General features: G+C 41.7%; 1 protein-coding gene across 5 annotated transcripts in view; it reads right to left on the reverse strand.

Moving 5' to 3' along the window:
- Window positions 1-5446: 5446 nt before the first annotated feature.
- PHF8 (PHD finger protein 8) overlaps window positions 5447-23697 on the reverse strand; it is a 100259-nt gene continuing 82008 nt past the window's right edge. For 4 of the 5 annotated variants that reach the window (XM_059156420.1, XM_059156421.1, XM_059156419.1 and 1 more), the window contains 4 exons: window positions 22764-22859; window positions 13634-13743; window positions 9048-9384; window positions 5447-8093 (listed from right to left, as the gene is read on the reverse strand). In XM_059156420.1, the coding sequence (XP_059012403.1) occupies window positions 8005-8093; window positions 9048-9384; window positions 13634-13743; window positions 22764-22859 (632 nt within the window). In that variant the 3' untranslated portion in view covers window positions 5447-8004. Of the gene's footprint in view, window positions 8094-9047; window positions 9385-12494; window positions 12621-13633; window positions 13744-22763; window positions 22860-23697 lie in introns of those variants that run through there. The other variant, XM_059156422.1, reaches the window with a different exon arrangement.

Below are 23697 nucleotides of genomic sequence, written 5' to 3' on the forward strand. Positions count from 1 at the left end.
CAATTACATGAGTTAATGTTCCATGGTTGACTTTTCTGTTATTTGTAATTTAAAACATCTTTATGCCTACCAATCTTATTATCAAAGTAAACAAACTTTAAGTAAACAAACTCCTCTCACTTCCAGGAAAATTTTCATGGCTGCTAAATGCTCTTTCTCCATTTTTTCTTTTGAGCTCCTCCAGTCCCAAGAGTGTAACATTCACCTTTTCTTTCCCTGTTCTCCGGTCCCCTCTCTTCTACACACATATGCACATACACCGCAAACCCTTGTGGCATTTATGTTTTACCTCATTTTCCATTCTCTACTGTTACAACACTGACCGCGGTGCAATGCAACATTCAACATTTGTCACACTGAATTGTGACCATGAGTGTTTGTCTCCCCCTACAAGATTGTTAACTCCTGAGGGCTTGGCAGTCCCATGGCTCCACTCCTCTCTGCTTCACTCTTTCATGTACTGACCTATAAAGATGAGGCTCTGTAGGGGGATTGGAGAGGTAGCAAGGCATCCATTCAAGCTTGTTTACTAGTGCTCATTGCCTTATGACTTCACTGGAGAGGGAGCCACTCAGGCTCTCTCCACCTGGATCATCTATTTTCACACATTTCAAATCCTACACATTCAAACTCAAAGGCTATTCTGGAAGGGGGAAAGGCTGTGATTGACTGGGAAGGGACATGTGGGAACTCCCTGGGTCAAGGATAATGTCCTGCATCTTGATAGGAGTGTAGGTTAATACACTTATCAAAACATATGAAACTATACTCTTAAGATACCTGCATTTCATTTTATGGAAATTTTAGCTAAAAAATTAAAAATGTACATTCAACTCTAGTTAATGATATGCATGCAGAAGTGTTCAGGGGACATATACAAATGTCTAATTTGAAGGACATAAAAAATAAGATGGGTTGATGGAGAGATAGAAGGATGAATAGATGTGTTTGACAAAGCAAGTGTAGTATCATGCTAATTGTAAAATCTAGATGGTGGATATATATATAGGTATTCATGGAACAATTACTTTTTTCCCCAAAACTTTATTTTATTTATTCGAGAGAGAGGGAGAGCACAGAGGAGTGAGAAGCAGATTCTCTGCTAAGCAGAGAGCCCGATGTGGGCTTGACCCCAGGACCCTGAGATCATGACCTGAGCTGAAGGCAGATTCTTAACTGACTGAGCCACCCAGGCAACCTTACTTCAACTTTCTGAATGTTCAAAAATGTTCATAGTAAAATGTCAGGGGTAAATGGGAGTATGGTTTAACGTCTCTGGTATCTTCACAGCCACTACCCTCGTTCAGACCTCATTGCATCTTAACTGGGATCTTGCAACACCTTTCACACTGGCCTCCACACTAATCCACTTCTGTCTCTCCTGCCCCAAGGATCACCAGAGAAAACATCCATGATCAGATCCCTGCCAACCGCCTTAGCCTCACTCCCTAACACTTGCCATCTTACTCTAACCTTTACACCAGCCTACTCAAGGGCTTATAGCTCCACCCACACAACAGGCTTCAACTTTCCATTTTTGCTTACGCTATTCCTTTTGCCTGGAATGCTCTATTCCAATACATTCTTCTGCCTTCCCTTGCCTAGTGAATGCCCTTCTATATTCAACTCAGAATTTCTAAGTCTTTTCTGCTTCTCAACAGGGTTTGATCTCCTTTTTTCATGCTTCAATAGCACCCCATATTTATTTGTAACATAATATTTATCCCAGCACCCTGTACTTGGGTTTCCAAGTCTGGGTACTAAAACTTTTGTTCCTTGAAGACCGAGCCCTCCAAAGGCGTGCACAGGGACAGACACAAGAGGGTTTAATAAACCATTGTAAAACTGAACCAGTGATAATTGAATTAGCATGCATGATACTCTGGCACTTTTCACCAATTTCGTGTCTTGGACTTAGTTGTATCTCCTCTACAGGAGTGTAAAGCTCACCACATTTATTGACTCAGTCATTTCTCTCTGTCTTTCAAGCACTTTCATATGAAGCCAACTCATTTTCCTGCCACGGTTTGGAATATTCTCTTCAATTCCTTTGAAGGCTTATTATATTTCTGTAATCTTTATAAGATTATAGGATTTATTGGGAAAATTTTAAGTGGGCAAAATTCACTAATCACCTGAGTGTCAGATGTTGAATTAAGTTCTTTAAAGAAACTAGGTAATTTAATTCCTCCCAACAACCCTGTGAGGTAAGAATTATATCTTTATTTTACAGATGATGAAACTGACTCAAGGAAATATAAAGTAGCCACCTCAAGATTACATAGGTGGTAGAGCTGGAATTCAGTCATTGGTCTTTTCAACTTCCAGGCACATCCTTCTACCACAGACCATTGTCTTCAGGTTGGGCCAGGTTCTGAAAAGCCTTGAAACCCAGAAGGTATAATAAGCAGCAGGAAGCCAGGAATGCTCTTGTGCAGGACGGGATGATGAAAAGAGGACTTTCAGGAGATAACATTGAAAAGCTGTGTAGGATAGAATGGAATGTGAGGGAGGCTAGCTGGGCTCCTGACAAGAAAAATATAAAATGGGTATTGCAGATCCCTTACCACATTCATAGGTGTATGCTGGCATTATGTTGTGGTCCTAAGGGGAAGGAGAGGGCCTTAAAGGGTGAGCTATTTTGAGAGCTAAAAAGCCAAAAGGGGGATAAAGGAGTGCAACTTCTGTCTTGTGGGTTGTATGAGTGGACAACTCCATGGGTCTGCCTCCTGGAAATAGCCTAGGATATCTGACCTTTATAAGATGTATAAGTCTAAAAAAAGGTCAGAATTGAAATTGACTTGACAGTCAGGTGAAGGCTACCTTAGGGAAGTGGCATTTTATGGGGCATTAGAAGATAAGATAGTGCCCTCCCCGCCCCTTCTTCAGTAACTTCCTCACTGGTCTTCCTGACTTCATCTTGCTTCCCCCGAATCCACTCCTGAGTTGACTGACAAAGGGATATTTTTAAAAAGCAAGTTGGATCATGTCATTTTCTGCTTAAAACCCTTCAGCGGTTCTGTTATTCATGGCATACAGTTAAACCTTTTGACTAACATCAAAATTACATCTCCTCCAATTACCTATCTGATATTAAAAATAAATATCATGCCTAAAAACTAATCAACTTTGATCAGGTCTTCTCCAACTACACATTACCTCTTGGAGATTCTTCATGATGATCCCCCAGGTGAAAGTCACAGCTGCAGTTATACTAAATTGCTTGTCCTCTATACACATGTATGCCCCCCTCCCACCTGTTTTTATTCATGCTATTGCCTTGGCTTGAACTATTCTTCCCACTGTTCTCCACCAGACTGGCTAATCACTTTAAATGCTTCAGCTCAGGCATCCCTGACAGGAAGACCTACCTGCTTCCTGAATTCCCTTCTTTTCCTCAGGATAGATTCCCTGACTAGCATCATGTGCTCATCTCTACCACCACACTGTACCATGTGGTGCTCTTCTGCTACATTCAGTTTAATGGAGAGCAAGTGCAATTTCAGTCAACTTGGCATGAACAGGGTCCTATTGGAAAGGAAAGGGCCTGTGTACTTGAGGCAGGGAATGCAATATGAACAAGCAGAATTGGGGATCTATTTTGGTTTGAGAATCAACAGTATCCAGAAAGTTTGGGGGTGACCATGCTTCTAGAAGTTTTCATAGTTGAAATAATTCCATCTGGGCAATGTAGAAACTGAGATCCAGACAATTAGAAATATTACCCAAATTACTTGGTCACTGAGAAGGCAGGCTCTTAGTGACAAGTCCTATGTACTTTTCTACTCCATATTGGAAAGAGTAAAGACTGAAGTTGGGTGCTCTTGTTTTCCTAATTTTTAGACAGGAGCCTCTGATCTGCTGGCACTTCTGCATAAATGAGAAGGTGACCAAAACTCTAGTTTATCCTTTAACCTGAGGCTGGTGACAGTGCTTTGGGTCCCTCCCTGGGAAGGGTGGGTTGGGAGCTGATGACAAAGAGAACCCACCCCACCATTCCTGCAAAGGCTCTGAAATTCCTCCCCTCTTTTCTGAAGCATTTCTACCAAAAGACACAGCTCCCCATGGCCCAGAAAAGAACCTTTGCTCTTTAGATCCTAATACAAAGATTCAGATTGAAAGAGTAGGAGGCCATTTAGCCAGTAGGTGTCAAACCCAGAGAGTCATCCCAGACCCACAGTAGTAGAATTTCTAGGATAAAGAAATTCTCATTGGGTCCAAACTCCTTTTACAGTGAGTCTCAGACAGTAAGCAGTCTATCCTGGGTCACACAGAGTCAGGACGGTAGTGGATCTAGAACTGAGGCTCCTGACATTATCCCAGTGGGCTCTTTTCAGGAAATAATTCTCAATGCTACATTTTGCACACAACAGGTGCTCACTGGGTCACTGATCCGCAAAAGATTTTCTAAGACAGTGAGGGTAAAGAACATTAGTTTTGGAGTCAGACAGATCCTTCTGTGGAAGATCACTGGCAAGCTTCAGTCTCCTTCACTGTAAAATGGGACTAACAACCATCTCAAAGGTTGTCAGTAAGAATTAAATGGGATATCCTAGTAAACCCCAAGCCCATGCCTGGCACAGAAAAGGCACTTAATAAATAGTAGTGGTTATCAGTAAGCTGTGGTATGGTGATAAGAACAGACTCTGGAACTAGGCTAGCCCCACAACTTAAGATGTTTGATGCTGCAAGGTTTCTTTGCCTCTGTTTTCTGCATCTGCAGAAATGAGGATGTCAGTGAAGACAAAATGAATCAATATACACAGAACACTAAGAGTAGTGTCTAATACAAGGAAATGAGCGTGTCATGTTAGCTCTAATAATTCTATTCTATCCCTTGAACTGGATCTAATCATATTAATCAAGTTCAGCCTGGAGGAGCATTTCAGAAAAAGAGAGAGGGAAGAAAAACAAAACCCCCAAACTCCACATTTAAAGAGGATACAGGTGTAGCTACTAAAAATAGCTCATGGGAGATATGGAAAGGCTTCCCAACAAACTTGTCAGGCCACTCTGAATTGTTTGCCCCCTTTGTTTTCTGTTCACTGTACTTTTTTTTTAAAGACTTTATTTATTTGACAGAGAGAGAGAGAGAGAGATCACAAGTAGGCAGAGCAGCAGGCAGAGTGAGAGGGGGGAAGCAGTCAATCCCAGGACCCTGAGATCATGACCTGAGCCGAAGGCAGAGGCTTACCCCACTGAGCCACCAAGGCACCCCTCACTGTACTTCTGATGATCTGTTTCTGGTGTGTCAACTGTATCTCTCATGAAGACTGGGATTCTGTCCCTTCCCCACCTCAGTTGTAAGTTTGTGCTGAGTTCATGAAAGGGAGGGACAGAGAAAATATAAAGAGAAAGCGGCACTCCTGGACCCATCCCACCACTCACCACCCACTACCCATTCCCCACCACCACCACCACCAAAAAAGAATTCCAAGCAAAGCAATTGCCAAGATAAATCACTTTTATCTCTATAGGAAAGGGAGGATCTAAAAAAAATATAAATTACATTAGTAACACAATATAAGAAAAAAACAGGGGGAAAAAAACAACAGAGAAGTCTGTATGATGCTATTCTAACCTGTTTATAAAAAGGCCCTGCATCAGAAATTCACAATCCTACCCACTTCTAAAAATATATTTAGACATGTACAGAAGCGGTGGGCTTGTTTTTAAATTGTTTGCTTTTTTTGTAAAAATATATTAAAGGTGAATAGAAATCCTCTCTCCCTGCCCCCTATCCAACCTCCAGCTCTGTGCTGGGGATTGGAGACCAGAGGTAACTCTCACCATGTTCTACACCTTAGTTACTACCACTCCCAACCCCTCCCCAACTTACTTCATCACTTAGAACCTGATAACATTAAAAAAAAAAAAAGCACACTAGCCTCTTTGGAAAAGCATAACTCTGAGGGTAAACTTGCTTTTCATTTAAAACACAAAACAACAAACAGGAGGCTCTGAGAGCCCATCTAAACTAAATGGAAACCCCGTCATATGGAGGTTGGGTTTCAGCTCCACAGAAACTTCTAACAAAGAAACAGAGGGGAAAGAGGCCCGGAACCAGGGGGATTTGCTAGCAATTAGCTGCCTTTGAAAGATCAAGGGGGTGGGTGTTAATGGGCAGAAGGGCTGGGGTCCTGGTCTGGTTACAGCAGTCAGGGCCTAGTCAGGTAGTTGCCTACACAGGGACACAGGCTGCCCCCCTCCCCTCCCCTCACTACCCTCTGCTGCCTTGAAATCCCCAAGAAAGCAAAGCTGGGTGGAAACAGAGGAGAGGGGAGTGGGGACCTCACATGCTAGGGGGGAGGTAGCCAGGCTTTTTGCCTTTGGTGTGACTAGATGGAGGACTGCATGGCCCCTGGAGTTCCCAAAATTTAAAAAAAAAAAAAAAAAGCAGATGGTTTTAAGGGACCCCTGATTCCAAATAAGGAGAGCAGATGTGGGCTGTAGAGAAAAGGGAGACAAATTGGAGACACAGAGACGACATGGGAAGCCTCACATACTCCTGTGGCCTGCATGGTAGCTGTTAAGTTCCCCAGAAGCACGGCAAACTGGGGTGAGGTCGAAGTGGGGAGTAGAGGGCAAGGATGCTCTCTACTTGCGCAGTACCAAAACGGAGAGAGTGGGACATTCTCCATCCAGTCCAGGGTACCAGGGAGGCAAGACAAGCAGAGGTGAAGGGAGTTAGGAGGAGGAGAAGGAAGAGGGAGAGGGGTTGGGCATTGTCTGGACAACAGAGACATCCACAAGGGGAAGACAGGGAGTGGAGGATCAGAAGATCTGCTCCTTTACAGATGGGCATCTCCTCTCCCAGGCTCAGGCTCCTGAGTAGTGCATCTGCACTCTGCTTGGGCGTTGACCTGATGTCTGGGAGCACAAAGGCCAAGAAGTGAAGATGTGAGTTCTGAGGTCTTCTTCAGACCAAGACCTCAGGTGGGGAAGGAAGAAGGGAGGCTCCTGATGGAGAACCCAGGGGTGAGCTCTCCTGTCACATCCTCTCCAGAAGGTCCAGACTGTGCTCTGTGGTTCAGGTGAAGAGAGCAGGCTGTACACAGGGCCAGGGTTATCTGCTTCAGTGGCAGGAACTCTCAGACTTTTGGAAGATAGTTTTTCACCTGTTGGGGCCCAGCTACAGCCAACTGGATAATGTTCTGTGGGACCTCAAAATCCAGGCAAATCCCTGAAGCTCACTCTGGGACAGGGGACCTCATCTGTAGCCACCCGAAAATAGCTTCCTCCAGTGGGCTCCAAAGTCATGGTCAAAGGGTTGGGTGTCAGTCCTCTCCCCACCTTGAGAAGTGATAGAAATCTCTCTTCTTCCCAAAGGTGAGTCAAGTCAGTCCATAACCTTTCAAGTCCACCTCTGAAAATGGCCCATGGTGGGGCAGGAAGGAGACTCTGGAATCTCCTCTTTATTTTCATGAAGCATTTGGCAAGAGGGGGCAGAGGCTAGACCCTTCTCTCAAGAACAAGTCTGGAATGGGACATGTCCACTAGGCTAGGGGGAAGAAGGGGAAGGAAATATGGGCAGAGGGGGACAGGCTTCTGGAGACGGTGGGAGCTGCAGCAAGTGTTGAGCACTGGGCATCCCACTTCATGACTAGGGAAAGAGCAAGGGACCCAGGCTCACTTTATGTCTCTCCTGATCCTGTCTTCCAGCTTTAAGTAGGGATAAGAGTAAAGGGCAGACAAGGCTGGTAAAAAGGAAATGGGCTGGAGCAGCAGAAAAGAGGGTTCTAGTCAGCCAGAAACCTCTCCCATTCACTGCTACTCAGAGGTATGGAGAAGGCAGGCAGGATGCTTTAGTGGAAGTAGGGAAGGGAGTTAGGGGAGTTGATGCAGAAGCCCGTTGGGGAGTCCGTGCCTTTGGTCAGTTCCAAGAAAGCAGGACAATGCGCCTCAGCACCTTGTCCGGGGCAGATAGGATCCAGGAATGCCCCGAGAGTTGACAATGGAGAAGGCAATGGGGGTGAAGGGGTGAGGGGCAGGACACGAGGGGGCTCACAGAAGTAGTTTGCCATTTCTGTGGATTTTCAGGATACGGCCAAGTCTCTGCTTTGCTGTGGCCAGACCCTTTTTAGGACGCTTTCCTGTGAGGAAAAGAGAGGTAAATAAAAGGCTGTGGCACAGGCTTCAGTAGCAATTCCAGCATCAACTATCTTCAGTCTACCCCCCTCCTCTGTTCCTCTGCCCACAGAGTCTCCCCACCCTTATGCTGGCTCCAGCACATATTGGGCAAGAAGGCTTCCTTAACCACTTCCATCCAATACCACAGGCCTTGGTTCTTCCTATGACCTTCTGCAGCAGCTATCAACCCACTGGTTAGTCTATCTGGTTCCTTTTCCTCAGATTTCTTTGGCCCCAATCATTTTACTTCCTAAATTCTGTGGAGCTGTGGTTATGCCTCCCTGTCCTCTTATCCTGAGCACTGTTATTAGTTAAAAGCCTGGTTAGTGATTATATTTGGTGTCCCAGAAGGTGCTATCCCCAAGGCCTTTTTTCATTAGAAACCCCCGTCTTCGAAAAAAAAAAGAAAGAAAACCTCATCCTCATTACCTAAGGCCATACTGACCTCACTACCCTTGAGCTGAATGCTCCAGGGACTGGGTTTTGAGGGCCAAAGTAAGGAAAAGGGGGGATTAAGCACTCCTCCCATTGCCTCTTCCTCTCTCTCCACACATCAAATCACCTCTCAGGTCCCATGTGACCTCCTCCATATTTGATCAATTTATCCCCTCTCTGTTCCCTCTGCTATAGCCTCAGCCTCTCTTCACGGCAGCCTGAACCTATGTATATGCCTCCTCCCTAGATTTCCCACCTGCAGCCCATCCTCTGGTTACCAGAAGGCTCCTTATAAACCCACACCTGAAATTCCTCTGTTTAGCACCAGTTAATGTCTCTTCATGGCCTAAGAGATCAAATCCAAGCATCTGAGGTTGGCCATCAGTATCCCTCCCAGGTATTCCCATCTACCAGAGTGCTTAGGGTTTGGAGCTGGTGACCCTAAGATCCTTCTCAGTTTTGCAACCATATGGCCATCATACCTTGTCCTGCTTGATTGCTCTGGGAGCCAACTGACGGGCGCCGCTGGGTCAAGAAGACACCAGGGGCCATGGGTGTGGTGCTGCGGTTCGCCTGGGCCATACCAAAGGCATTGGGACGAGCAGTATATTCGTGGTCAACAAGACTCCCTGAGAGGGCCTCTTGTTTAGGCTCAGGAGGAGGCGGGGGCGAGGAGGAGGTGAGAAGCTGGGGTGTAGTGGCCAGAGTTGGAGCTGGTGCTGTCACACTGAGAATGGACTCCTGAGGGCGAGGCTGTTCTACCTCCTTCAGTAAAGGCTTCTTCTTGATATATTTCTTCTTTTGGGCTTTCTGCAGCTCCTGAAATACAAGCCAAGTGGAAGGAGAAAATTCAGAAGTGGAGAAAAGAAGAGAATTGCCCAGAAAGGAAACTAGACACTGGTCAATGTGGTCCTGCAGCCCACCCCCACCCCAAGTCTAGCCTGGATGTATGTACACACAAGGCACAGGCCTTCTAACACCTAAGATCATCTCTTTGGTACCATCCATCCTTAAGTTACCACTGCCATGAATCAGTACAGTGGTAACAAAAGGGTAAATGAATTCAGAGACTTGGGTTTTGGTCCTAGCACTGCCATTTATGAAGTGGAAAATAGACACTTCTAATAAGAATAGCTGAATTTATGACAGCAGCTAAGGCCCTTTTTACAGTTGACCCTTGAAAAACATAGGGGTTAGGGATACTGCTCCATGTGGGTGAAAAATCCACATTTTAACTTTTGACATCCCTAAAACTTAACTACTAATAGCCTACTGTTGATTGGAAGCATTACTAATAACATAAATGGTTGATTAACATATATTTTGTTATGTTAAATGTAATATTATAATAAGGTAAGGCAGAGAAAAGAAAATATTAAGAAAATCATAAGGGAGAGAAAATACATTCATAATACTACTATAACTTTAAAAATCTACTACTATAATAAAAAAATCTATGTTTGAACCTACATAGTTCAAACCGATGTTGTAAAAGGGCTAACTGTATACTTCATTTATTCCTCATAGTAGCCATGAGAAGGAAAATCCCTCAGGTTATAGAGGAGAAAACTGAGGTACAAGGATATTAATAAGTTGAGCCCAAAGCCTCACAGGTGAAAAGTTGTTGGGTCTAGGATTCAGCCAGGTCTATCTGAATACCCACCCTGCACACTTCTCAAAAACGGACCTCTGGGTGTGAAAGAGTAGTAGCTTTGGAATGAAAGAAAGTTGGGTTCAAATCTAGGTTTGTGTTCCCTAAGTGGGATGGCCCTTGTCAAGTTATTTACTAACCTTTGTGAATCTCAATCGCCTTATCTGTAAAATGGGCAAAATAAATCTGTTTTTTTAGGGTTGCCAGAAAGATTAAATGATGATGTAAAAACTTAAAGCACATAATAAGTACTCAACAAGTGGAAAACTATTATTCTATGTTCATCTCTTACAATGGTTTCTCTTCCTCTTGCTGGTCTTTTCTTTTAATAGAGGACTTCGCAATCCTCCAGGTCACTGGGTCTTAAAAACCTCAATTCTGGATGGGAGGGATGAATAAGGAGTTGTGTCAATTCTCCCAATATCTTGGATTTCATCCATCCATTGCTTTATGGATCTACTATCCACTGTGTAGTGGGTACCTGTATAGTGGGCATCTGGAGCCCTGAGAACCTGGAAAGGTGGTGCTGAGAGCATGTGAACGACTTCACCTTCTGAAATGCTACACAGCCACACAGACCAACTCAGTGATTACATTTCCTTGCCTTGGCAACACGGGCCTACTCCTGCCTTCGGAAGATCTGACAGGCTGTGGCTATCATAGGAATTTCTGGGGGATAAGAATAATAATATTAGTAATACATGCCAAGTACTGTTCTATAATTTAACTCATTTAATACTCAGAAGAAGTATGAGAAGAAAGAATGAAAATCCCATTTTTAGGAGAAGAAACTGTGGCACAGGGAGATTAAGTCATTTTTCCAAGGTTACAGGACCAATATGTGACCAAGCTTGGATTCAGACCTAAGCCATCCGGCTTCAGAATCTCTTTTCTCAACGACACTGCTATTCCACCCATACCAGAAAGTACATTTCTGCCCCCATTTCTCTCACCTGAATCCAGAAATTATCTATTCACACCCTGATCACATAGCCTAAATTTTTCTATTGTCATTGCCAATCTCCTTGTATAATTTATACAGATTCCTTCACTGAAGACTAGACCATCTTAGGACAGGACCATTTACACCTTGCCAATCCTTACTCAAAAACCTGTTAGCATATCTGACATTCATGTTTGGTCATTCATACTTACCAATCCATAATGATAACACTGAAAAACTAACACATCTATAGTATTTTGCTCTGCAGCAAGTGCCATGCTCACAGCTTTCCCACCCATTCCCTCATCTAATCCTCAAAGTTTATGAGGAAACTGAGGCACAGAGAAATCAAGTAATATGCTAAAGTGGTAGAGTGAGGATTTGAACTTAGGCAGGCTGGCTCTATAATCCCTTTTTAAATCTGAATCTATCTTACTCGAGTTCCCAATATGCAGCCTCCAACGCAGAAAGATTTGCTCATTCATTCATGCATCCATTCACTCACTCGCCCAACGCGGATTAAACACGTTTAGTACAGTGGGGATATCAAGTTAAATTAGATATACCCCCACCCTTGAGGCACTCACAGTTTAATAAGGGACACAGGAAAGCATACTTACAAGTACCATGAGAGAATACTACAGAAGCATAGAAGGCCACTGAAATAAACTGGTGGTAGGTGGTATGAAAGAGTGTTAGGTAAGGCATCTGAAAGGGATGATCCCCAATGGGCAGAGGGAACAACCTGTGCAAAGGCACAGAGGCATAAGACAGTGTGATGTACACAAGGTGAACTACAAGCACCACAGTGCAGTAGTATGGCTGGTGCAAAGCATGTGCATGAGGGGCTGGTAGGTTAGGGAGGAGAGGTGAATACAGACCAAATTAACAGGACCTTGGGTGCTTTGCCAAGGATTTCCCTTCTCCTGGGATGCCTCCTGTTCCTTCTAAAAGCTGAGCCTGCCAAACCACTTCCAACATTCAAATTCTCTTCTTTGAGGTCACCCCTGACCAAACCGAACAGAAGTGAACTCCTTAGGAGGCACTAGTAGTTTTCACACCTTTAATTAATTTATCTGTTTATTTAAAAGAGTAAACCCCCCCTCCCTCCCTTTTATCCCAAATTACATCTTAGACGGCACCAGGATATACATAACAGAAGTTCTGGTCAAAGAAGGCCTGCCTGGTCTGCTTGGTCTCTGCTGGCTCCCAACAACAGCCACTGAGACATTTCTAAGCAACTCTAGAGCTCCATATAACAGCATATTAAAAACATCATTCTATTAAATTTTATTTAAATAGGATATAATTATTAAATTATATAAACATTTAATTATTTTATTGAAGTAGCAAGTAACAGGAAATTTGAAGTTAGAGGATATGAGTTTGAATCTTGTCTCCTCCATTTACTGGCTGTAATATCCTGGACTAGTCACTTAAAGAGAGTCTCATTTTCTTCACCTGCAAAATGATGAAAATATCACCTATTGAACAGGGCCACTGGGCAGATTATACAAAACATTGTACATGAAAGTTCCTAGCAGAAAGCAGATGCTCAGTAAATGCTCTACGCAATAGGATGTTGCCTAAGGAGCCAAGGCGATGTTAATAAGGAGAGAATCAAAAAATTCAACTCTAACTGTTCCCAGGGTTGCTGAGTACAGTATACACATTAAAGAACTTTGCAAACTGTAACCTGCTAGGAGGTCAAGTTGGTTCTAGTGAAGTGACCCCTTAAGACAAAAACCAGTGGGTGAAGTTTACTTGGAAAGCAGGGGGGTAAATATTAAGGCAGTAATATTTGGTATACTTTTAGTTCTTTCTTTTCTTATGAATTCCTCCTTCTAGTCATTTTGCCCAGAGAAAAATGGCTGAACAAGAGAACAAAATAAAAAATGTCAACCATGACCCAAGCAAAATACTCATACATGGATTATAAGAACTAGCATAGAGGATCATAGAGGAAGGGAGGGAAAACTGAATGGGAAGCCATCAGAAAGGGAGAAAAACTATGAGAGACTCTTACCTACAGGAAATAAACTGAGGGCTGCTGGAGAGCAGTTGGATGGAGGAATGGGGAAATTAGGTAATGGGCATTAAGGAGGGTGTACATGATATGATGAACACTGGGTGTTAAACGCAGCTGATAAATTACTGAACACTACATCTGAAACTAATGATGGCTAACTGAATTTAAACTAAAAAAATAATATTTGGTATAGAGGACAGGGAAAGCCTCTCCCCAAAAAACAAATTCTGATACTGATTGGGAGGCTGAGAACTCAAATATACCCAGCTGGTAACCTCCTCAGGGCTTCATCTGAAGGGCAAATGTTCTCATTCAAGGACAGAGAGAAGTTGGCCTGCTTGGTCTCCGCTGGCTCCCAACGACAGCCTCTGAGACATTTCTAGTTTTTGTCCTAAAGGCAAACTGGGATCAGTAGCAGGGCCACTGCCTGGGTGTCAGCACCTACCTGCTGGGCTAGCTTCGCAGCTGCTGCAGCCAAGCCTGTCTCAATGGAAGCTACCCGGGTCCCCTCACGCACAGGACGGTCCTGCTTTGGTAGAGTTGGGGTCACACGGGCTGCAGAGGAAACAGGATGAAAACAATGATCTGAATGTCAAGCATATTCCCTACCTCTGAGCCTCCCCCAAAGGTGGTCTCATCGGTCTCCCAGCTTCTAGCTTTTTACTAAGTCTGATTTTGTTTCCCATCAGGTAAGAAGCTAATTTACAAATGCTCAAAGTACACAAAGCATACAATGATTATACGATAAAAGTTAAGTTTCCTAAACTGGCATTTAACGTTGTCCATGTCTTGCTCCTGGCTTACCCACCTCCTCAGCCTTATTTCTACATCCATACTCTCAGCTTTTCTAGACAGAATGGATTCCTTATTCTATCTCCAGAATATGTACAGCTCATCCTCTTTCTACTTCCATCCTCACCAACCACATTACCTACAGTACCCTCTTTCCTTTGGCCACCTCTTCAAAACCTGACTGTCCTTCAAAGGTAAGCTGAAATCAACCTTCTGTACACAAACCTCTAGGACCTGTCTTGTTCACATTGGTCTCTCCCTCTCTGAACTTAAGATATATACCAGTCACTTCATATATAGCACCACACCATCCTGTCTCATTCCCTAACTTTAAAGTGCTGTTATGCACATGTTATTTTGCCAGCCCAACAGGCTATGAGCTCCTGAAGAAGACTGTCTTCTTGTATAACCCTTTTATAGTGCCTTAGCAACCTTGAATCAAAAAGGAATTATTTTTTAAAAAATAGTTATTTATCCCACATTTTACACAGCAAGTATATTTTACCAAACAGCCCCAGATGATGAAGGAAAGCTGCTATTTACAGAAGAATGCCAGCTAGTTAATGTAGAAAAAATGACAAAATTGGAAAATCACAGGTTTGTAAGCCCTAATAAAACAACTGATGCTAGAGACCTATATAGTAACACAGTACCAAACTATTACATACATATTACTTGCTAGTCTCAACAAGGAAAAAACTAACTTTACAATGGTGAGATCATATCACCTCCTTAACTAAGTATTAACTTGATTATTACTAATAGTGAGACAGCTGACTTCATGCACCGCCTGATGCAATGCAGTATGAAATTCACAGCATCACCTTGGAAGTAGTTTTGCCAAAGATCTAAAATCAAATAAGTGGTTCATATCACTTCTAGTTTTTAGGAAACAGAGATAAGAGAACGAGTTAAATGATGCCATGAGAAAACAATCAGACATTCTACAAGATAACTGCCCTAGTTTTATTAAAAAGACAATGTCACAAGGAAGTAAACAAATCTAGAAGGTGGGATGGGTCATAGGACAATTCTATTACTTTTTATAAGAAATAAATAGCACAAAACAAAAAGAGGGGGTATGCTCTAGATTAAGAGAGACTCAAAAGGCATGACAGCCAAATGCTATGCGAACTCTGCTAGATCCTTAGGTAAACAAACCCACTGTAAAAATACCTTTTTATGGTTACACAATTGAGGAAATTTTATTATGGATTTAGGATTAGATAATGTGCAGGAATTATCAAATTATTGCTAATTTTGTTATGTATGATAACAGGATTGTGGTTATATGAGAAAATGTATTTTTTAGAGATGTACATTAAAGTACATTGAGAGCAGGAATGACAAAATATGTAGGATATGCTTTAAAGAACAATTTTGAAAAAAGGGAACTAATAGATGAGTCAAATGTGGCAAAATCTTGATAACTATTGTTAGTGGTGATTGTATGGGAATTTATTGTATATTCTATTTTTAATTAATGAAAAAAGTCAAGTCAATGTCACAGAAAAAAGGAGGTGGTAGTGGTACCAACCTAGATTTGAAGATTCCTTGGTTGGTTAGCTGCTGCTGCTGCTGCTGCTGTTGCTATTGTTATTATTAAAACATTATTATTATTATTATTATTATTATTACTTTAATTATTAAAACCTTTCTGTATAAGTAGTATGCAGATTCTAGAATAAGCAATTCAGGAGACTGAAGTCCCCTCTTTAAAGGCAGTATTTGTTCAAAAATGATCTGAAGCAAAAAGAACAAAGGGAAAAAGGGGTAGTAGGTTTGTTTATTTGAACAAATTATAGCTGAGAACTTCCCTAATCTTGGGAAGGAAACAGGCATTCAAGTCCAAGAGGCACAGAGAACTCCCTGCAAAATTAACAAAAACAGGCCATCACCAAGAAATAACAGTGAAACTTGAAAAATATAAAGATAAAGAGAGAATTCTGAAAGAAGGTAGGGATAAAAGCTATTTAACCTACAAGGGTAGACACATAAGGTTATCAGCTGACAATGTCCACAGAAACACAGCAGGCCAGAAATAAGTAGTGGCATGAAACATTCAAACTGCTAAGTGGGAAAAATATGCCAAGACTACTTTATCCAGCAAGGCTGTCATTCAGAATAGAAGGAGATGTAGAGAGTTTCTAGGACAAGCAAACTAAGGGAGTTCATGAACACTAAACCAGTTCTGCAAGAAATATTAAATGGGACATTTTGAGCAGGAAAAGAGAGACTGAAGGCAACAAAGACTAAAATGGAACAAGAACATTACAGGTAATGCAATGGCAACCAAATTCTTATCTATCAATAATTACTCTGGGGGCACCTGGGTGGCTCAGTGGATTAAGCCGCTGCCTTCGGCTCAGGTCATGATCTCAGTATCCTGGGATCGAGCCCCGCATCGGGCTCTTTGCTCAGCGGGAGCCTGCTTCTCTCTCTCTCTCTCTCTGCCTGACTCTCTGCCTACTTGTGATTTCTCTCTCTGTCAAATAAATAAAATCTTTAAAAAAAAATAATTACTCTGGATGTAAATAGACTAAATGTTCCAATTAAAAGACACAGGGTATCAGAACGGATTAAAAAAATTAAGAGCCATCAATATGCTACTTACAAGAGACTCGTTTTAGAACCAAAGCTAATGGAAAGCTGGAGTAGCCATACCTACATCAGACAAACTAGATTTTTTTGGAGGAGGGGGAGGGACAGAGAGAGACAGAAAGAATCCCAAGCAGGCTCCATGCCCAGCACAGAGCCCAATGTGGGGTTTGATCTCACAACCCTGAGATCATGACTCAAGCCCAAAACCAAGACTAAGTCACCAGCTCAACCAGGCACACCCAGACAACCTAGATTTTAGACCAAAGATGTAATAAGAGATGAAGAAGGGCACTATATTACAATAAAGGTGTCTATCCAACAAGATCTAACAAATGTAACTATGCCCCTAAATCGGGAGTAGCCAAATACGTAAGTGAATTAACAACAAAATCAAAGAAACTCATGGACAATAATGTAATAATATTAGGGGACTATAAACCACCCCACTCACAGCAATGGACAGATCATCTAAGCAGAAGTTCAACAAGAAAACAATGGCTTTGAGAGGCAGGCTGGACCAGGTGGCCTTAACAGATATATTCAGAGAATTCCATCTTAATGCAGCAGAATACACATTCTTCTTGGGTACACATGGAACATTCTCCAGAACAGAGCAAACACTGTGTCACAAATCAACCTTCTACCAGTACAAAAAGACTGAGATCATACCATGCATATTTCAGACCACAACACTATGAAACCTGAAGACAAGCACAAGAAAAAATTTGGAAAGACCACAAACACATGGAAGTTAAAGAGCATCATACTGAAGTATGACTGGATTAACCAGGAATTAAAGAAGAAATTTAAAAATACATGGGAGCAAAGGGAAATGAAATCATGAGAGTCCCAAACCTTTGGGACATAGCAAAGGCAGTCATAAGAGGGAAGTATATAGCAATATGGGCCATCCTCAGGAATTGAGAAAAGTCCCAAATACACAACCTAACATTAAACCTAAAGGAACTAGAAAAAGAACAGCAAATAAAACCTAAGGCCAGCCAGAAGGGAAATCATTAAGATCAGCGTAGAAATAAGTGATATAGAAATTTTAAAAAACTGTAGAACAGATAAGCAAAATGAGGATCTGGTTCTTTGAAAGAATTAAGAAAACTCATAAACCCTTAACCAGGCTTATCAAAAAGAGGAAGGACCCAAATACATAAAGTCTCGAATGAAAGAGGAGAGATCACAACTAACACTGAAGAAATATAAACAATTATAAGAAAATATTATGAGGAATTATATGCCAACAAATAGGGTAATCTGGAAGAAATGGATACATTGCTAGAAACATATAAACTACCAAAAGAGAAACAGGAAGAAATAGGGAAGCTGAACAGACCCATAATCAGCAAAGAAATTCAATCAGTAATCAAAAATCTCAAACAAACAAACAAACAAACAAACAAAAAACAAAAACCAAGAGTCCAGGGCTAGATGGCTTCCCAGGGGAACTGAACCAACCAAACATTTAAAGAATTAATACCTATCCTTCTGAAACTGTTCCAAAAACCGGGGATCAAGGGAAAACTTCCAAATTCATTCTACAAGGCCAGCATTACCTTGATTCCAAGACCAAAAACCCTACTAAAGAGAATTACAGACCAATATCTCTGTTGAACACGGATGCAAAAATTCTCAACAAAACACTAGCTAATGGAATCCAGTAGTCCATTAAAAGGATTACTCACCATGATCAAGTCAGACTTATTCCTGGGCTACACAGGGGTGGCTCAATATTCACAAATCAAGGTGATATACTACATTAATAAAATAAAGCATAAAAAAATATGATCCTCTCTATAGATACAGAAAAAGCACTTGACAAAACACAGCATCCTTTCTTGATAAAAACCCTCAACAAAGTAGGGATAGAAGAAACATACTTCAACATTGTAAAGTCCACATACAAAAGACCCACAGCTAATATTATCCTCAATGGGGAAAAACAGAGATTTCCCTAAGTTCAGGAACATGACAGGGATGTCCACTCTTACACTGTTGTTCAACATAGTACTAGAAGCCCTAGCCTCTGTAATCAGACAAGAAAAAGAAATAGAACACATCCAAACTGGCAAGGAAGAAGTTAAACTTTTACTCTTCACAGACAACATGATACTCTGTAGAAAACCTGGAAGACTCCATCAAAAAATTGTGAACTGATACAAGAATTCAGCAAAGTCACAGGATATAAAAACAACATACAGAAATCTGTTGCATTTCTATACACCAATAATGAAGCAGGAGAAAGAGAAATCAAGAAATAATCCCATTTATAACTGCACCAAAAATCATAATGTAGCTAGGACGAAACCTAACCAAAGAGGCAAAGATCTGTATGCTGAAAACTACAGAACACTTATCAGAGAAACTGAAGAAGATAAAAAGAAATGGAAAAACATTCCATATTCTTGGATTGGAAGATCAAATACTATTAAAATGTCTATACTACCCAAAGCAACCTACACATTCAATGTAATCCCTATCAAAATAACACCAGCATTTTTCACAGAGGTGGAACAAACAATTCTAAATCAAAACTAACTGTGCCCCACCAAATGTCTTTTTTTTTTTTTAATTTAAATTCAATTTAGTCCTTGAATAGAATCTGGTTTGAAAAAGCAAGTAAGATATTTTTGGTACAATTTTGGGGGGGGGGATTTGAATAAGGATTTGGTACCAAATGATATGAGAAAATAAATGCTACTTTACTCAGGTGTCATAAAACAGTACTATGGTTATAGAAGAAAATGTCATTTTCATAGAAATGCATACTGAACTATTTAGTATGTTATGATGGATGACAACAGCAAAAATGACAAAGTTAAGGATCTCCAAACACTCATTCCTGAATTAAAACAATGAAAAATCTGGTAAAACAATGTCAGAATAAACTTTTTCAGAACTCTGGAAGCTAAAGGCTTACGGCAACCCTCTAGTGGAGAATTCTAGTGGGGAAGTGAAGGCTGTGGAACAGGGGTGAGAGGGAAAGATTTACCATATACCCACATATAAGTTTCATCCTTTTGGAATTTAGTGGGGATCCATCCTAAAAATAATCAGAGAAACCAACACATATAAATATGTTCACCCCAAATGTGAACTTGGCAATAGACTAAATGCCTCACATTAAACAAGTTAGGTAAATAAGGTATATGCACAGATAGAATATCTGGTGGCCATTAAAATATTTAAAACAATGGCATAAGGACATACTTATGAAATAATATTTAAAAGGTCAGGTATATGTATTGGTTTTCAACTTTTACAGTCAACCCCTAGTTAATATAAAGTATTAATCACAAGGCAATATAAATGCTAACAACCTTGACAATGTAAGGGAAAATGTGCAGTTCACAGAAGGTCAGAAGAAAGAAAGTGTTCTAATGTCTGTATCTTAGAAAGTGGGTAATCGGGGTGCCTGGGTGGCTCAGTGGGTTAAAGCGTCTGCCTTCAGCTCAGGTCATGATCCCAGGGTCCTGGGATTGAGCCCCACATCAGGCTCTCTGCTCAGCAGGGAGCCTGCTTCCTCCTCTCTCTCTGCCTGCCTCTCTGCCTACTTGTGATTTCTGACTGTCAAATAAAAAAATAAAACCTTTAAAAAAAAATAAAGTGGGTAATCAAGAGAGAGTGACAGCGCTGAGAGAAAGAGAAACAGAGACTAAGCTGATACATCAAGAAATAGTGGTATAAACCCTACCATCTTGAGTTTTGGAGGTAATGACCAGAAAAAAAGAAAACCAGAAGGTTGTCTCTTAGGCATGGAATTGGAGGTGAGGAAAGCAGAAGTGAAGACCACTGCATTTCATCCTAAACTCCTCTGTGCTATATGATTTGCTACCAAATGTACACATTAATTTGATTAAAAGTCAATAAAGCAAGATATAGGATTGTATACACAACCATAAAAAGAGATACATAGGAAAAACAGATTTGAAGGAAACATGTCAAAACATTGACACAGGGGCTGCCTCTGGGTAGCAGAATCATGGGTGCTTTCTTCCTTATACATTCTTCTATTTTCTGTATTTTCCAACTCTTCTATTTTGCTAATCAGCCAGAAACTATAGGAAAAAATACAATAAAAAAATAGTGGGATGCCTGGGTGGCTCAGTTGGTTAAGTGGCTGCCTTCAGCTCAGGTCATGATCCCAGCATCCTGGGATCGAGTCTCACATCGAGCTCCTTGCTCAGCAGGAAGCCTGCTTCTCCTTCTGCCTCTGCCTGCCACTCTGTCTGCCTGTGCTCACTCTCTCTGACAAAAACAAAAAGTAACATTTGCTGACTGACTCACTAAGAGAACACTTTCAGGGATTACCCTACCACCCCATTCCCCTGATCCCCAGCAAATAGCAGAAAGGCAGATGAGGATGGGTGGGACCACAATAGCCAAACTATGGAAAGAACCTAGACGTCCATCAACAGATGAATGGATAAAGAAGATGTGGGGTGTGTGTGTGTGCGTATATACATATAATGGAATACTATGCAGCCATCAAAAGAAATGAAATCTTGCCGTTTTCAATGACATGGATGGAACTAGAGGGTATTATGCTGAACGAAATAAGTCAATCAGAGTAAGATAATTATCATATGATCTCTCTGACAGGAGGAATTTGAGAGGCAGAGTGTGGGGATCATGGGGGATAGGGAGTGAACAAATGAAAAAAGATGGGATCAGGAGGGAGACAAACCATAAGAGACTCTTTTTTTAAAAAGATTTTATTTATTTATTTAACAGAGAGAAACAACCAGAGAGGGAACACAAGCAAGGGGAGTGGGACAGGGAGAAGCAGGCCTCCCACCGAGCAGGAAGCCCAATGTGGGGCTTGATCCCAGGACACTGGGATCATGGCCTGAGCTGAAGGCAGATGCTTAATGACTGAGTCACCTAGATGACTCCATGAGAGACTCTTAATCTCATGAAACAAACTGAGGATTGCTGGGGGGTTGGGAGGGAGGGATAGGGTGGCTGGGTTATGGACACTGTGGAGGGTATGTGCCATGGTAAGTGCGGTGAAATGTGTAAGCCTGATGATTCATAGAACCCTACCCCTGGGACAAATAAGACATTATATATTAATAAAAAAAAATAGGATAGGTGGAATCAGCAGGGGATATCCTAGGGACCCATGGGTATGGAGGAACCAGCACCCTCTGCAGCAGACTGTTGCAGTTATAGCTTTCAACTTGCTCACATCTCCCTGCATGCAGAGGAGGGCTCTGCAGTTCCCTCTCTTGAGAGGTATAATCCATAGCTCCACCCCTGGAATTGAGGCTTGACCATGTAACTTGCTTTGGCTAGTGGGACAATGGAAAACATGACACCAGCAGAGGCTTGAAAAGTGCTTGCAAACTGGGGCTTTCCCTCTCTTGCTAATGGACATGTTTCTGCTTTCCTGTGAAAAAGTTTATGCTGGCTTCCTGGTGGACTAGGAGAAACCACATGGAGAGAGGCACTAGCCACCCCAAATTAGGTCTAGACTCCTGAAGATCTGTTTAGACCACCCAGCCCAGGCTAAGCCAGTCCAGACTAGAACAGTAGCTTAGCCAACCTACAGAATAATGAGAAATGATCAGCTGTCATTGTTCTAAGCCACGAAGTTTGGGGTAGTTTGATAAGCAGCAAAGGCTAACGGATACGCCCTCCAATGTGAAAACCACCCAACCAGAGAGATGAATAAAATTCTTGTATTACACTCTAAATTCCACATTCAACTCAATGATCATTCTTTCTTCCCTCCTCAGAGCTGGCCTCTCAGGCAGTATAGATGACAGTCTAAGGAGCCTTGGGCCTTGTGAAGTTCAAGAGTCAGCAGAATTTCCCTCATTTGGCAAAGTATTACCAAAGGTCTGGGATGATGGTAGCTTCTCAGAAGCCTCAGAGTGCTAGGTGGAATCTGCTCAAGGCCTTCTTTTCACCTCAAGCCATATATCAGAAGAAACATGCTCCATCACCTCTGACTTTGCTGAGCTGAGTGCATGAAATGTGTCTTATCCACTATTTTTGCTCCAGCACCTAACACAGTACCCTGGCACACAGGTGGTACTCAACAAATGTTTGCTGAATAAACAAATGAGTGACTGAATCATATCTTCTTATGTTATGTATCCCAACTACCCCCAGCCTATTTTCCCCAAACCATACCTACAGAGTTTAAGGACAGAATACTGGATCACCTTTAGGACTCCATGGAGCATCATCTGAATTCTTCTTTTTCTTGGGTCGAGATTTCAAAGCAGGGTCATCATCATCAGACTCCAGGGAAGGGTAAACTGCAATGAGAAGGAAAGCAGGGTAAACTGATATTTCATCCAGAAGGGTGAAGACGGAATGATGCCTACACCTCAGCTCCTGCCACTCCCCCACCAGTAGACCCTTTACTTAATCCACACTCAAATGCAGGAATCCCTGAATATGCCACATACTTTTCATGTCTTTCTACTTTTGTACCTTGCTGCAAATGTCCTTCTCCAAGCATCACCTAATTCTGATTCACTCACTCAACATCCATTTAGTGAGTTACCTCATGAACTACTTTACTGACCTTGCAAAACTCAGCTCTAGATTCACTTCCTAAGAAGCCTTCCTTGTTCTTCTAACCTGATTCAGATGGCTTCTCAACTCTCCAGAGTATCTTGGGTATACCTCTACTGGAGTTATTTATTATATAGTATTTGAGAGATGAAAAGTAAATAAGTCACCCCTAACTTACTGTGAGGGCACAGATAAGTATTATTTGATTTCAAACTAACTAAGGGAGCCTAATACAATGCAGAGTAGGTACACAATAAATGTTGGCTGAAATGGAAAAAGAAATGCTATATACATTATCACACAAAGGGAACAAAAAGACCACTTGGGCTGAACTGACAACAAGATTACTGCAACTGAATGATCTGAAAGGCAAAACACACATATACAAGTATCTCAAGCTATACACATACACACAAACATCCAGTTTTATCACACTCTGCTCAAAATCCACATGTAACACCTATAGGATTTAATGGGACAATGATGTAGATAGATCCTACTGATGAAGTCAAATTCTGCGTCTCTGCTTCTAAACCTGAAAGAGAAGCAAAGTGAGAGTGAAACTTCTTCCTAGTG

Source organism: Mustela lutreola, chromosome X (genome assembly GCF_030435805.1).
Source record: "Mustela lutreola isolate mMusLut2 chromosome X, mMusLut2.pri, whole genome shotgun sequence".
Taxonomy (NCBI): domain Eukaryota; kingdom Metazoa; phylum Chordata; class Mammalia; order Carnivora; family Mustelidae; genus Mustela; species Mustela lutreola.